The following is a 16,322-nucleotide window of genomic DNA, read 5'->3' on the forward strand; positions in this document are numbered from 1 at the left end:
AAGGTAAGCAGACTGGAAGGCTGCAGTAAGGAGGAAGGGAGGCAGCAAGTAAAGCAGCAAAGGGTTGAGCACTTAGCAGGGAGGGAGGTAGGCAAAAACCTAACTTCCTCGTCATCACCCATTGTGCACTACATTAAAGAATGTAAGTCAGGGGTATCTGGGTACATCCTTAGTAGGGCATCCCATACCCTCGCCCTTACCTCATTAAAGGCTGCTCCATCATGTTCATAATCGGCAATACTTACTGCAGAGAAGTCAGCCCTTGTCCATATGTCCCTAGCCTGGTCCCCAACTATGCCGTCCAGTAAACTCTTAAGGTTTCCTAGTGCTGAGGCTACTCCTGCTGTTTGTTTTTCAAATCATAGATCCATTTGATAGCTCCGGCTATAAGCTGGGGGAGAGTTTTAATCAAATTATTTTTGTCCATTTGGGGCCATGGCACATACTGCGTTATTGTAAAGACTGGAGGGGGGTGTCTGTACTCTGCTGCTCTCTATATGGCAGAGGAGAGGCACAGAGGACCCCAACCAAGATTCTCTATTATTGGTAACGTGGTCGAGCAATCAAGGCCTAGCTTCTCAGGAGGGGATGCAGGCTGGTTCTTAAGTACAGTGTAGTCCCCAAACCCCCACAAAGGAATGTCCACACACTGTATTAGTTAAAACACAGTCTTTATATAATTAAGGTTGAAGGTTATATACACAATCACAATAACTCACTTTGAGCTCAGTAAATTATGATCAGATTTAATTAAAGTGCATCAACTGTACTTTGGTTAAATGTCACACAAATCACTTAATAAAGGTAACCAACAATAAATATAGGAGGGAAAGCAGTTGGTTAGAACAATTGGCAGAATACTGGGCCCCTACCACTAGTTACAGTTCTGTGTGGAGATCCCCCCCCCACCTGTGCAACCTGTAAAATAAAGATATATCACAAGCCCAGCCCATATATTGTTCTATTTTTCTTATTTCCTTCTACAATGTTTCTACCACCCCAATGTACCTGGAATAGCAGAGTTTGACGAGTCATCGACGGATCCTTCTTGAGCGGCTCCTTTTAAAGCAGGAGCCACGGATCGTCGAGATCCCTCGAAGAAAGTGAACTCGGCGTCGAGTCGGCAGCTTCGGTTCCAGCGGTGCTCGTTGACGACGGAGCGTAGAAATCCTGCAAGGAAGATGCGTGCGAGGCACCTCGATGTTGATAGTTCAGGACCGCAAAGAGTTTGTGAAGAACTGTGGCCCAGTAAGAGCGTCGAGTTGTCCGTGGTCTCTACAGTCTTTCGGTGGCGGGAAACCTACCGGCGGATGCTCCTCGGCGCGTCAACAGCCTGGCCTTCTTCGGCGGGATAAGGCAGGCGGCAGTGAGGATGAGCGTGTCAGTGAATCAAAAGTCTTAGGCAAAGGAGCGTTGTGGCTTGGGTCGTCGGTGGCACGGCGTCAAGCGGTCCCCTCTTCTGGGCAACACAGCTTCGACGGGCCTCCAGCGGTGATAGCAAACCTGCGAACCCTGGTCAGCGACGGTGGACGGAATGTCTGGTGCTTATCTTCGTTCTCCTCGGCGGTCCCAGTCTCCGGTCGGCAGCCTGTCGAGGGTCTGACTTCCTGTCGAGGGAGCTTCGGCGAAGGTTAGCAGTGCTCGTTGGTCCCTCGGAGCATGGGAAGAGGGCGCCTAACCAGATCCTCTCTTGGATCAGTCTCGACGGCTCGGCGGCTTTTGGATTTCAGCGAAGGGAGACAGCAGTCATCCTTCTTCTTCAAGCTCGGCTTTGAGATTCAGCTTCAGTTTCAATGTTAGTTTCAACTCCAGCTTCTGAACGACTTCTAGCAGTGAGAGGCCCCCAGATATACTAGTTGATCTCCCATTCATTCTGCTGGGTCACACTCGGGCAACCAATTACTCAGAAGGGCATTCACCAGTCAGTTAGCCAATCAGGCATACAGTGCATGCAGGTGTTTCTTCTCCCTCTCAGACACTCACAACAAGGAATGTATATTGGGACAAGTACCCAGCCATTCAACACTACACACTGCATTCATAACATTTTCGGGCAGGGCTGTCTCAGTCATTGTGTCAAACACCAGAAACCAGACATCCACAACAAGAAGTGCATATTGGTCACACACTCCATTCACCCAGGTCCCAGCCCCACGGTGTACCCACAACATACAGTCACTGGGAAGGCTCCAGCCAGTCTGGACAACAACACCATGTATGGAACTTCCACCCAACAGCCAGCCAGGGGGGAGGGACAGAGTTGGGGCTTCCCAGGACTTTGGGAAAACAAGGTAACAGGCAATAGAAAGCAAGAGGCCACAGGGGCCATCTTGTTTCCTATCAGGAATCAACTAATTCTAATGGCAGGGCCTGGGTATCCCAAAATGGAGGATACTCGGGGCACCTGTCAAATTCCCCATGGATACGCCACCATACATACACTAGGGGCACAGGGTTGCACCTCCACCATGGGTGCCATAAGGGTATCCCATGGGTCTGTACACCAAACCAAAAGAAGAGCTGCACTGCCAGGAGTCCCAAATGGACTCCTGGGCAGAAAACAATACAGAACACAAATGAAAAAGGACTACAGGACAAGGATAGGGAGGCCCTGTCCCTCAAATGCATTTCCAGCATCACAGTTATCCCTACTCCATTATGTATAAGAGACATCTGCATGTCTATTTTGTCTTCTACCCATTTTATAGCAGTCTTCTGATCTTGTACTACCACCATTAAATCTGGTCTATTTCTTGGTCTATCCTTGCTCACTGCCTCCTGTGGCGGGAACGGGTTTCTCGCCGCCTCTTCTCCTTGATCTCTTTCTTGCCTTGCCTTTTCATTATTTCTACCTCCTTGATCATTCCCTCTCTTTTCCCTTGCTTGTTCAACTTCTTGTCCCAGGACCGTCCACACCCTCTTCCCATCAGCTTTTTCAACACAAACATTTCTTATTGCCCCAGGGTTGAATCTAACCAGAAAATCTCCTGACTTCCAATCCCCTATTTTCTGCACTTGTACCCTTATTTCTAGTGATACTTCTTCAGGTTCTTGTAACCTGACCAACCTTTCCCGCAATACTATAAATCATTATTTATATCTACTTGTGGACCCTCTGGGTGCACTGATGCTATGGGCATGTCAGCGCTTGTGGAGGGGTTATTTGGAGGTGGAGGAATAAAAGTTCTTTAGTCCCCTCCCCCGCTAGATGCTAATCCTGATAATCCTGTTGGTGACACTCTCTCTACTACTGGAGGCTTATAGACTGGGTTTGTATACCCTACTGCAGGTTTAGGCGTTATGGAGTATATCCCCTTATATTGGATCTCTTTTTCATCTTCTTGATCTTCCATATCCTCGAATAATCGCCAAAGATCTAGAATCTCTTTTCCCTTGCTTGTTCAACTTCTTGTCCCAGGACCGTCCACACCCTCTTCCCATCAGCTTTTTCAACACAAACATTTCTTATTGCCCCAGGGTTGAATCTAACCAGAAAATCTCCTGACTTCCAATCCCCTATTTTCTGCACTTGTACCCTTATTTCTAGTGATACTTCTTCAGGTTCTTGTAACCTGACCAACCTTTCCCGCAATACTATAGATCATTATTTATATCTACTTGTGGACCCTCTGGGTGCACTGATGCTACGGGCATGTCAGCGCTTGTGGAGGGGTTATTTGGAGGTGGAGGAATAAAAGTTCTTTAGTCCCCTCCCCCGCTAGATGCTAATCCTGATAATCCTGTTGGTGACACTCTCTCTACTACTGGAGGCTTATAGACTGGGTTTGTATACCCTACTGCAGGTTTAGGCGTTATGGAGTATATCCCCTTATATTAGATCTCTTTTTCATCTTCTTGATCTTCCATATCCTCGAATAATCGCCAAAGATCTAGAATCTCTTTTCTTTTTTGGAATTGTTTTTTTCCCTTTATATTTTGCTGCTAAAAAGATGGAGATTTCTTCTAGCATGTTTCTGTTATGGGAGCCCTGCTCTGGCAAGGTGCAGGACATCCCCCCTTCCTTTGTTTCTACTTTGTGATACTTTTTTATCCTGTCACAGTGCAGTGGCAGGATCCTATGCATGTGTTTTATTGGGATTTCTTCCTCCAGAATGTTGCGTGTTTCCCTAATGCTTCACTGAGACCTACTGCAATGCCGCGCACACTGCTACTTATTACACACAAATACAGATAGACCCACTTTTTCCCACACCCCCCTTATTTTTTTCCACTTTGATACTTTGATTTCACCCACACACATACACCACGATTCGTCCACCTTCCTTCCTTTTTTACCACAAAAGACAGCAAGAGCAAATATACAAAAATAATTGACTAAAATCAAGGCCCCTTCCTTATACCAAGTCACTACATTTTTTCCTCATATCCTTGTAATACTACCTTTGCAGCTTTTTTTAATATGCTGAGTATTTCATTGCTTTTATCGTCATAAAAGAATAATGCGTGGTGCTACCTTCTCAGCATATTATGGCCGAGTATCCCTTACTTCCCAGTACTTATACGCTGAGGCTCCCCTTTTCCATTATAAAAAGTAGAAAAACAGACAATTTCAATACATGACCCACCTCCTATCCACTCTACTCCTTAACACACCACCTGAAATCCTATTCCATGGACCTCTTACTTCATCCACATCACCATACTATTGTACATTCATTCATACATACATATCCCCTTGTTGTTATCACTTGCAAGAGTATACTCACATGTGTGTGTTTCACTTGAGTTTCCTCCGTTATGAAGCCCCAATGCTGGCCTGTCTTTCTCTCTGGAGCCACGCCATGCTTCAGTGAGCGGAGAGGATTTCTTTTAAATTGGCTACTACTAAAATCGCCCAGGATACATGCGTTTTTTGATTTAGGGAAATGGTCACGATATATGGGCTTGGCTCTTTCTTGGTGACTGGCCTGGGTCTTTGCAACGTACGGGGGCAACACACTAAGATCACGTTGGGTCGTACACTGTAAGGATAGCCCAGTTTACAGGGGTATCCATAATTATAAGGGGGCCTCTAATCACGCTCACATCAGATTAAAGTACGCCCCTCTAGAGAAGTAAGGCCAGGAGTCTATCTTGCAGGGATAACAAATGTTTTCTTTACAGGAATGAGGATAGGAGCAAAGCACTCTGCTGCCTGAACGGTCTCTTCTGTCCCTCGACTGTTCCTTTCTCCTGCAAGCTGGTGCCAGGCAGGACCTTATATACTCGTAACTTGCTGTAGTGGCATCACTGGATATGGGCATGGCTTTATCCCAACTCGTCCTGCTTCCATACAAGGGATGCTCCAGGCTTCCTTTCTTCATGGTCAGTGATTTTTGTTTCGGACATGCTACTTTACATATTGCTAGCCAATACAAAAATACTTGTGTATAGGCGCGTTATAAATGCCATATCATATCATTGTAGCTTAATTTTGCTACTTATGAATATTTAATGTCCTAAACATTTTCCAGTCATTCTCTCTATACCTCGCTCATTCTACTCATATTTTTATCTGGTCCTGTAATTTCTTTTAAGCCTGGTTTTCATAATTCTGTATGTTGTGCATGAGTATGTTAAAATCTCCTTTTAGCATGTGTGGGGTTTTGACAGACAGCGGCTGAGTTACTTCGTACCGCTCTTCCAGAGCTAGCGTCAGTGACGCAACTCCGCATGAGCACTGCAATCCATTTAGAGCGCAGGCCACATTCTTTTTGGCAGATAGCATGATTCTATCGCGCTTTGAGATTTTAGAACCAAATATGGTTAAACATTTACACATTTATTTAGCTACTTGGTATTTGAACCTTATATTTTAATAATAACTGCCTTCTTTTAGTGCCTGTCCATGTCTGTATGTGTGATTATATTTGCATGAAAAAGCTTTCTCAGTGCCCCTCCTCCCCCCTGGTCTCCTGTAGTGCCTAGAAGCAGTCAAAAGAAGTCTTGCCTAATTCTAAAGTGCTTGGGGGTGAAGGAAGGCGCGAGCCCCTTCCCAACAAAAGCATGTGGGGCACAAGCACTACCATAAGGGATAACAAATATCAGTGTTCTTCAAGAGAAAAAGTTTAATACATCGCTGTGTAGTGCGGAGTGGGTGTCATGATGATTGGTCAAAGAAATGTAGGTTAGCCATTCTTTCAGTTAGCATCCAGCTATTCTTTTTAGCATGGGACTACACTGAGGTTCATGTTTCTGTTATGGGAGCCCTACTCTGGCCAGGAGCAGGACATCCCCCTTCCTTTGTTTCTACTTTGTGATACTTATTTATCCTGTCACAATGCAGTGGCAGGACCCTATACATGTGTTTTATTGGGGTTTCTTCCTCCAGAATGTTGCGTGCGTCCTTAATGCTTCACTTAGACGCTACTGCTATGCCGCGCATGTTGCTTATTACACAAACATTATAACATCTCTCCACTTGCACTACTGTGAATATATACATTTTATTCTGCCATTATGTATGTGGCTACAAACATTTCTAATTGGTTGTAGGCTCGACTTTAGATTCCTAGAAGTGAGAAGGAGAATTGCAAGATGTTAGGACTATATTCAACTGCGTTATTGTTAATATGGCATATTGTTTGATTATACTACAAAATCTTACATATACATAAATGCTAAATAACAGTGAGATTCTGCTTTGCGTGTTTCTGTTTAGTATAAAGAGGTACTATTTTGTGAGTGTAAACACATAGGGATGTTATTTATGCAGTTCAGCGTTCATTATATGCACAAGAGTAATATGAATTGATTCATAGATTTTTTTGGGGTAGACCAATATTACTGTCAGTAAACTTCTGAGATGCTTTGGTGTAGTGTGTTCTCCAGCACCAAGAGCAGAGATCCAACTCTCTTCAGAGCCATGCATCTGGCACTGCACTGGTCTCTGTTGCGACCGCTTTCACAGCCTCAGCTGGGTATTGTAACTACCTGTGGAGTAGAGATTAGGGTCTGGCAAGCAGGATTTGATAAGTATCGTGGCACCCCATTGGAGGAGGACTATTCTACTAGATCCCTTTTCCCCATAGATGAGACTTACAAGTCTTGAGAGAGTCTTCTTGTTACATAAGTTTGTGGTAGTTTACAGGTAAAGACTAAAAATGAAATTCTCCATTTATTTCAACAGGTGATAAATACAGAGGCGAGCAACAACAGTGATTGTGAAATTGCATCCTAGAAGCATGAAGGGGAAAGTTTCATTGGAGGAAAATGTGATTGCTACAGATCTACAAAAAGCCATTCGTCATTGCAAAGTAATAAGGAACTTGGCGTGAGGAAATGTATCAAAAGTGAGGGTATAAAACAGTATCATTTTAACATCTTTCACTTTCGAGAGGCAATACATATATTCAACAGTTGATTAATTAATGAAACTCAGATTTATGTCCATAAGGCAAAGGTGCACCAACATAGACATACTGTAGGAATAGCATATCATTTAGTCTATTCCACATGATTGAAGACTTTTGAGATATATTTTATGCTTATGATTATTATAAGTCCATTGCTTTGAAAGTTTTTTTATAAATAAAACACCTGTGTCTACACATGCACGCGTTGCAGTATCTATGAAATGAATGTGCTAAAAGCCCCAATAAAAAGATACACATGTGAAAAATCATCAGTGCATTGAATGTTGGAATCTCTTCAGTCAGAAGGCGAACTTCCTATTCACTTGAAAAAGTATTGTGGGCAAACCCTCAGCTGTGCACTCAATGTGAGGAAAGCTTCACAATGGAGGGTATTTCTATTCACAACCAGGGGATGCATACAGATGAGAAATCCCACCAGTGCAGTGAATGTGAAAAATCCTTCAGTCTGAAGCAAGATCCTATTGTTCACCAGAGTACACATACTGTTGAGAAACCTTACCAGTGCACTGAATGTGGGAAAACCTTCAGTGTGAAGCACGCTCTTCTTGTTCATCAGAGAACACATACAGGTGAGAAACCTCACAAGTGTAGTGAATGTGAGAAAGCCTTCAGTCTTAAGCACGATCTTATTGTTCACCAGAGAACACATACTGGTGAGAAACCTTACCAGTGCATGGAATGTGGGAAAAGCTTTATTCACAAGCGTTCTCTTATTTACCATGAGAAGGCGCATTTGGGTGATAAACCTTATCAGTGCCCTGAATGTGGGAAAACCTTCATTCACAAAGATCATCTTATTGTTCACCAGAGAACACATACTGGTGAGAAACCTTATCAGTGCACTGAATGTGAGAAAGCCTTCAGTCAGAAACGCAATCTTATTGTTCACCAGAGAACACATACTGGTGAGAAACCCTACCAGTGCACTGAATGTGGAAAAAGCTTTGTTCACAAGCGTTCTTTTATTTACCACGAGAAGGCACATTTGGGTGATAAACCTTATCAGTGCACTGAATGTGAAAAATGCTTCATTCTAAAAGGTCATCTTATTTCCCACCAGAGAACACATACGGGTGAGAAACCTTATCAGTGCACTGAATGTGGGAAAAACTTCAGTTTGAAGCAATTGCTTATTTGTCACCAGAGAACACATACAGGTGAGAAGCCTTATCGGTGCACTGAATGCGGGAAAACCTTCAGTCAGAAGCAATGGCTTGTTGTTCACCAAAGAACACATACAGGTGAGAAACGTTATCAGTGCCCTGAATGTGGGATAAGCTTTATTCACAAGGGTTCTCTTATCTACCACGAGAAGTTGCATTTGGGCGAGAAACCTTATCAGTGCACTGAATGTGAGAAAAGCTTCATTCTAAAAGGTCATCTTATTTCCCACCAGAGAACACATACGGGTGAAAAACCTTATCAGTGCACTGAATGTGGGAAAACCTTCAGTTTGAAGCAATTGCTTATTTGTCACCAGACAATACATACAGGTGTGAAACCTCATCAATGCACTGAATGTGGGAAAACCTACAATCGGAAGCAATTGCTTATTATTCACCAGAGAACACATACAGGTGAGAAACCTCATCTGTGCCATGAATGCGGGAAAACCTTCAGTCGGAAGCAATTGCTTATTGATCACCAAAGAACACATAGAGGTGAGAAGCCTTATCAGTGCACTGAATGTGAGAAAAGCTTTGTTCTAAAATGTCATCTTATTTCCCACAAGAGAACACATAGAGATGAGAAACCTTATCACTGTACTGAATGTTGGAAAACCTTCACTTATAAGCAATGGTTTATTGCTCACCAGTGGATACATACTGGTGAGAAACCTTATCAGTGCAATGGATGTGGGAAAACGTTCAGTCTAAAGCAATATCTTACAGTTCACCAGAGAAAACATACATGTGAAAACACACACCCGTGCACTTAGTGCAGCATAATCATTAGGTGTAAGGTCTAATCATGACTGGAAGGTTGTGAATGATGCTAATTGCTGACATTGCTCTGGGCAACCCTCCAGGACAGTAATGTTCAGCCTACCATGCTGTTACTAAATGAGAGAGACCGTGTGCAAATCTGGCATGCGCTTCACTCCAACATTGTGCTCTTATAACCAGAAAAAACTCATTAGTGTGACTTGTCAGCTGCACTGAGAAAGGAACCAGTGTTTGTTCGAAGGTAGCTCTTGTTCCCAATAAGACTGATTGGCATGCCTGTGGAGTGAAAATTCCATGAAGACCACCTCACCCACAGTTTTCCTACTTTCCATTTCAACCATGGAAACTGTTTAATTGATGGCTCAGTGTATTGCATTCAGAGCCTTGTAAACAAATTGGTGATAATTGCAGTTGGCCGACATACTGCTGATTTAAATGACCCCTTTCTGGAAGATTTGGTATGGGATACCAATCTCAAGGACCTTATGACTACTGGAAAAATTGCCCTATTCCCCCGTTAGCTATTTTGATGAGCTGTCATACTAGTTTAGCGCCAAGAGGCCACTTGAAGTGTATGTGCACTACATTACTCATGTTGGTGCTATGAATGTGGAAAAGGTTTTGGAGAGAAGGATATTCCGGTTTTTCATGAGTCCTCTATTAGTGCTCTATCGTATGGTATTCAAAACTGTCCAACATCCCCTACATTAATGGTAAACTGAAAATTAGTGGATAGGACCCTGGTCTAAGATAGGCCTAAGCAGGTAGACACTGCAGAAGAGGGTATTGTGTCCTTTGTCAAATCACTCTTTTGTAACAATACATGAGACTGAGGTAGAAAAGGCAAATAACTATGAATATTGATTGCACTATGCAAAAATATAGCATGCATGATTATGAAAAAACATCTGTCCAAAATTAATGGTACGTTTAATATAAAATGATAGCAAGAGTCAGAGTAAATGTGCAATTAGTGTGAATTGAGTGCTATAGCAGGTAATACACCAATGCAATTTTAAAGTGTCTTTAATTGTTTTTCATTCTGTGAAAGTGTTTTATAATCTTTCCCTAATTAATCAATTTGTTTCTTTTCTTTGTAAAAGGTTTAAAATAAATGTATATTTGGTGCGGTTATTTGAAAGAATAAATGGGTGGTATTCCTGTATATGAACTGCTGGCCACATCCAGCTGGGCAGACGTTAGTGAGGGCTAAGCATGCTTTTGTATTTTCAAAGGGACAATAAGTCACATTCATTAACACTGCGTTACTGAAACTATTCCTCCACAAACGTACTAATATAAAATAGCCTACCATGGAGAAAATGTCAGTAGTGTGCCAGATTCTCCTGGTCCCATCATTGCTGGTGTGACGAGTGGTTGTTGAAATATCTGCTTTGATTGTGCACTTGATTCATTGGGGGTGCCGAATCGCGATCTGGATACAAATGCAGAATCCTACAGGGTTTATTTTATACCTTGTGATTCTGAATTGTACATATCTAATGTCAAAAGATAGAAATGGAAGAAGCAACACTTACATTGAATCTGAAACTAAAGTATAATTTTAGAGCTGAAAAAATGGTTGTGAAATGTAATAAGTTTAGATATTGTACGGAAGTTGGTGATATTGATCACACTAAGAAATCATAAGTAGAAATAAAGTACTTTGACACTACAACTCCTAGTTAAAGAAGTTTACATGTAACAATATTTATGTCTTTACATCCTCATGTCGAAGCCTCGATGTAAAAGCGTTGGTGCAGCAGAGCATCTTTTGTTTAATCTTGATCAGGAAACAATAAAATTAAATTGAGCAAACGGGAAAGGTATACTTGTTTTTATTTGAATTACAGAGATGCCAATTTCGATCAGAAATTGCATACAAAAATGCATTTACAGATGGAGGACGCATTCCCATGAATGCTTCCTTTACAACAGCACAAAGATGAGAACAAATGGTGAACCAGTTTATGAGGATGTAAAAAAGTGGGCCATATTCTACAGACAAAACAAACAAGAATATATAAGAAAACAGGTGACATACAAAGGTAACATTAACCTAAGAGGGCAAGTGCTTCAAGCTAAAGAGGAGTTCTAAAATAAATACAGGGTTCCAAATTAAAATTCGTTGAGCAGGAGCTAAAACTAGCTCCCGGGTGTCGGGCATCACCTTATAGGCAGGAGCTACAAAGAGATGCTACTTTTTGCCCATTATCTTTGTGTCGGGATACACAGGGCACACAGGTAGGTTTGGGGTAGCTATGCTGATTTAAAGGGACGGGCAAGTGCATACATCAGGAGACTAAACAAGAAGGAATAACAGACAAGGTAAATCAACAGAACAGGAAGAATGGGCAGACCATGATGATGAACAAGAAGCGATGGGAACCATGCACTGGACAAACAATGAGGAATCCCACTAGTGCAAGTTACTCTTACAGGCACATATCCTGCAAGCCCATGTAAGGGGGCAGCAAGAGCGACCTCTGTATCTGGACCTTAAGGCACAGATAGGGAGTGTACTTGCACAAGTCAAGTCGGTATAGGTCCATCCGGAGCATACACTGGATGCTACACGCTGTTACATGAAATACACTATAGACTACAAGTAAAATGAGACATAGGAAGGGGCAGATATTGCCTCCTGGGGTATAGGAGTCACAATCTGCACAAAGGAATACACAGATGTATGGGCGCGGACACCATACAACACTAACCAGACACTAAAAGCTCAAAAAGGGAAACGAGTTCAGAACAGGAAAGCAGGAACTTGGAAACAAACACTGTAGCGCAGAACTGGTGGAAGGGAACAGAGGCAGGGTACAGGTACAAGGTAACACAGGCAAGGTACAGGTACAAGGTAACTGGAGCACGGTACTAGTACAAGGTAACTGAATCTAGGTAACAAAAGCAGTCTGGAAAACTGGACTGGAATCACAAACTATAGAAGACACGGTTTTGGAAAACAGGGCTAGAACAAAGGGGAGAGGGCACAATGGAATGAAGATAAACAAAGAGTGACTAATGGGATAAAGCTTTAAAGTAAATAGACCCGAAAGTAATGGAATGGCTGAGGATGGAGCAGAGGAGACTGACTGGAAACAGCGAGAATAACAGTGGAAGAAAGCTACAGGAACACAGTACAGGGGAAGGGACTGGGCGCAGCAGGAAATCGGGACACGAAATGGGTAAATTGGTGCAGGGCACAGCACAAAGGCAAGCAGCAAACACTGGCAGCAGGGCTGGACCGCAAGGCTTTACAAATCGGAACCACGCAGCAGAGGAGCAGGGAAGCGTCACAGGCAAAGCACAAGGCAGGGGTCAGCAAGACAGAGAGAGATTCCAAATGCGCCACTGCTGCACAAGTTTCAGAATGCAATATAAGAACAAGGAAGCTTGAGGGCGTGACAGCTTATTAGCAGTGCTAGTAGGGATGAAACCAGTGTGCATGGAACTCAGATTTCCAAAAGAGTTTCTGGATTGGGCTGCCATGTTTTCCAGGTGCATTATGGGAATTGAAGTTCATGTTTTTGGACATACAGATTTATGGAAGCAAATGTTAAATAATGATCTTCTCTTGAGATGGTAGACAATGCCCTGCAGGTCTGCAGACAGTGCCACCCAGAGACAGAGGTGCAGGGACGTGATAGTTTGATCCATTTTGATTCATGTGTATTGGATGTGCCCTAATCCTTCATCATTAACACTGCTAAATACTCAAAGTTAAGGTGTCATATGCAGTTTTGTAAGGTATCAGGTGGCCCAAGGAGCCAAACATAGCTTCTGGTAGCTGTTGGTATCAAGCTAATGAGGCTTTCCTAGGCTAGAAGGATGAGCTAAATAACTCCCAGCAATTTCAAACCCTGTAAATATACATGGTAGTGTAAAGTGGCATCATTAGTTTGGGGAGACGCTACTTGGACTATGTGTTTTGCTGAGCTGTGTTTGTGGTGACAACGCTCACTGAGAACCCTATGAAGGTGCCAAGGGCGGTGAAGTGGCAGTCTGCGGTTGTAAGAAAGAGGTAGACTCATTGGTGCTATGCAGGCAAGGCAGGGCTTGGCTTACTACTCATCTGTTGCAACTTAAAACTCACACCTAGCTGTTGTAATGTTGTATAACCTACACAGTAAAAGCTTCTGGGATAGTGAACCTGCAGTGGAAGCCTTGCCTGGAAACAACGTGCTTGCTGTGTCTTTCCATGTGGATAGCCCCAAAAACAAGGATACAATTACACTCTATTTTTCACAGCGTGCTCCGCCTTTGAAGAGCAATACATTGCCAACTATGGGTGATTCTGTTCTCAACTACACCCGGTTGCCCCTAATTGACAACAACTCTTTGCTCAACCTATGTTTTAGTCTGCAAAATGATGCCAGCCCAGGTGCCAGCAAGGTCGCATGAGTCACTCGAATATGGTTAAGGAGGAAGCAATTGGAAGATCTGAACAATAGTGGCTCACCCAATATGTTTAACATTGACCCCAAGGATAGCAGCGTCACTCAACCTCCTTTGGAAGGCCCAATGTACACCGAGGATAGAGCCCTCTCAGAGCAGCTTCTCTCTGCATGATATAGTTTGGTTAAGGCATAGGTCAAGCAACATATCACTTTGCGCAATATTGAAGGATTTCTGATTGATGTGACACACAGCCCGGGAAGAATCCTCAGGGACACAAACCTCGCCGCACATTCTGGCGATATTGTGCTGGAAGTAAGCTTAATAGCGGCACCCTGCTCCCCCATGAGATCTCTGAAGGCATCATCCTCTACAAGTGATGCCGGTAATGACAGGCAGGAAGATCGGGTAGATCATGGCAATAACATCTCTTTACTGATGATCAACCAGCTGGGCGAGGTAAGCCTGCTCACCACTTAGAGAAACTATTAATCGTACCACTACCAACAAACAAACTAAGAAGCCGGAAACAAGAAAAGTAAGTTTAGCAAACAGAAAGAAAAGGAGGCTTGAGTTACATGTTGAGCTGGCTGCACAACAATGGAATCTAAAGGAATCTAACATTTGCTTTGAGTTAGAACCAGTAGCCACGTCGGGACTTCAAACTAAACGGAAATTAAGCTAAAAGAAGAAACCACAGCTGGCAAACAGCTGGCAAATAATAATGGTAACCTGGACGGCTGACTAGCAAAAGCCCCCAGCACAATCATTGCATCAGTGGACACTGATGTACTTGCGGATTGCTCCCTGGAGAAAGATACAGAATCGCATGAGGAGGGGTTTCCTGAAGACAATTGTAATGGTAATTGTAATTGCTTTTTTATAACGTGCTTAATACCCAGAGGTTTCTAAGGGCGGACCTGTGGATTGAACCTGTGTTGCTACACATCTTCTTGCTACCAAGCCGAGCGTGTTGCCCCTGAGCTATCCTCCCTCCAATCTCAAAGACTTCTCTATGTGCCCTGAGGACAAGGAATCATTCCCCCAAAACTATAATAAGCAGCAGCCTGTGTCACTAGAGGACATGGCCTGCTCAGGAGGATACTGGAAACCTTAGAACAGATCCCGATGTGGAGGTTGGGGCAAGGAGTTCACTGGTTAGCATCTCAATCCAAGAACTGCTTGATTTTAAATACGCAAATACGCTGAACAGAATAAATGCCCTAGCTCTTTTATACTCAATTCCAGTATTAAGAGTAATATCATCGGCAGTCTTTGAGTGGGTGGAGAAATTAGACAAGAGCTGACTGAAAAAATGTGATTCTGCACCTCACTACTGCCTATATCGCGGCTTTCATAAGGGACTACGATCAGGACCTTCTTAAAACGGGCTATGACCTACATGGTATGAGGTCAGGCCTGATAAGCCAGCAAGGAGAGGACAGTTTAGATGGTCATTGATCAATCAGGATGACTGTTCCAATACAATTCTGCCAAAGTAAAAGCTGTCCATGCACCCAGGACGGATAGAGGCTGGGATTGGCTATGTGGGCCCCTCCAACCCAATCTAGTGCAGAGACCCTACTAGGACTCCAGGAAAGCTGGCTATCTGTTCCTGGAACATGCAGGGTTTCAAGAAGCTAATTAACAAAGGTGCAGAAGGGCGTGGCCTTCTTGCTAAGGATGTGTTCCTGCTTCAAGAGAGTTAGCTTCTCTCAGTGGTGTTGGTGGATTGGATATAAATTCTTTGACAGGAAAGCTAAGTAGGGCCAAAAAGGGAGACCCATGGGGGGCTTACTTACAGGTATCCCGAGTTACTTGAAGCCAAGGAATGCCTTATGTATTACAGTGTAAGTAATGCTTTAGATAGATCTCACTATGGTAATTATCACCATCTATGTCCCCCCACCCCCCCCCGGGGAAAAGAGAAAGAATATATCAGAAGCTCTAGAGGAAGGTGTAGAAATCTATACTTGTAAGCAAAGGACATTCTTCTGATCGCTGGGGACATTAGCAAACATTGTTGTTAGTCCTTAGGACAGAGCCCCCCGAAAGCACTTGGCCCAGTTGCCCTTACACAAGTGGTCTTCAAACTGTGGGCGCCGCCCGCTTACCGGGTGTGCGGGACCCCTGCCTGGAATGGGAGGAAAGAATCCCATCCTACCATGGGCCCTGCCGCACATGCTCAGTAGGAACGGTGGAGATAGGAAATAGACACCCTGGAAGTGTGCTCACTATCCCATTCCCGGATCTATTTTATTAACCTTTAACACACTACAAAACCGTATCATAACATAACATTTTATACAAATATACATGAACGATTAAAGTGGTAATGAATGGAAAAGAGGAGAAGAAAGAGAGGAAAAGGAAGGTAAAAAAAACGAAGGTCATAAAAAGCAGAAAATAACATCTTCAGGTAATCAAATGAATTCCAGAATCCTTCTGCAAGGAATATTACATCCTAAATTTTACCAAATCATGAAGCATGCGAATGACATAATTAATCTTTAACAAATAAAAGAAAACATGAATGTCTACTTATCTTTACAAAGGCCAACTCAATACTGGATGCGAGATTAAGTCAAGTCTGCATTCAAAG

General features: G+C 43.2%; 1 protein-coding gene and 1 long non-coding RNA gene across 2 annotated transcripts in view; both read left to right on the plus strand.

Annotated features, from left to right (window-relative positions):
• LOC138517026 (uncharacterized) overlaps positions 1-5,282 on the plus strand; it is a 125,109-nt gene extending 119,827 nt beyond the window's left edge. Inside the window, exon 3 of the long non-coding RNA XR_011282342.1 lies at positions 5,125-5,282. This is a non-coding gene — a long non-coding RNA (uncharacterized lncRNA). The remainder of the gene's footprint in view (positions 1-5,124) is intronic.
• The window catches only part of LOC138515428 (zinc finger protein 208-like), a 410,867-nt gene extending 399,720 nt beyond the window's left edge, over positions 1-11,147 (plus strand). The window contains exon 9 of the mRNA XM_069630272.1: positions 7,619-11,147. Within this exon, the coding sequence (XP_069486373.1) occupies positions 7,619-9,315 (1,697 nt within the window). The 3' untranslated portion in view covers positions 9,316-11,147. The remainder of the gene's footprint in view (positions 1-7,618) is intronic.
• The last annotated feature ends 5,175 nt before the right edge of the window (positions 11,148-16,322 follow it).

The sequence above is a fragment of the Ambystoma mexicanum genome, chromosome 6q, assembly GCF_040938575.1.
Source record: "Ambystoma mexicanum isolate Mex_15411 chromosome 6q, UKY_AmexF1_1, whole genome shotgun sequence".
Taxonomy (NCBI): domain Eukaryota; kingdom Metazoa; phylum Chordata; class Amphibia; order Caudata; family Ambystomatidae; genus Ambystoma; species Ambystoma mexicanum.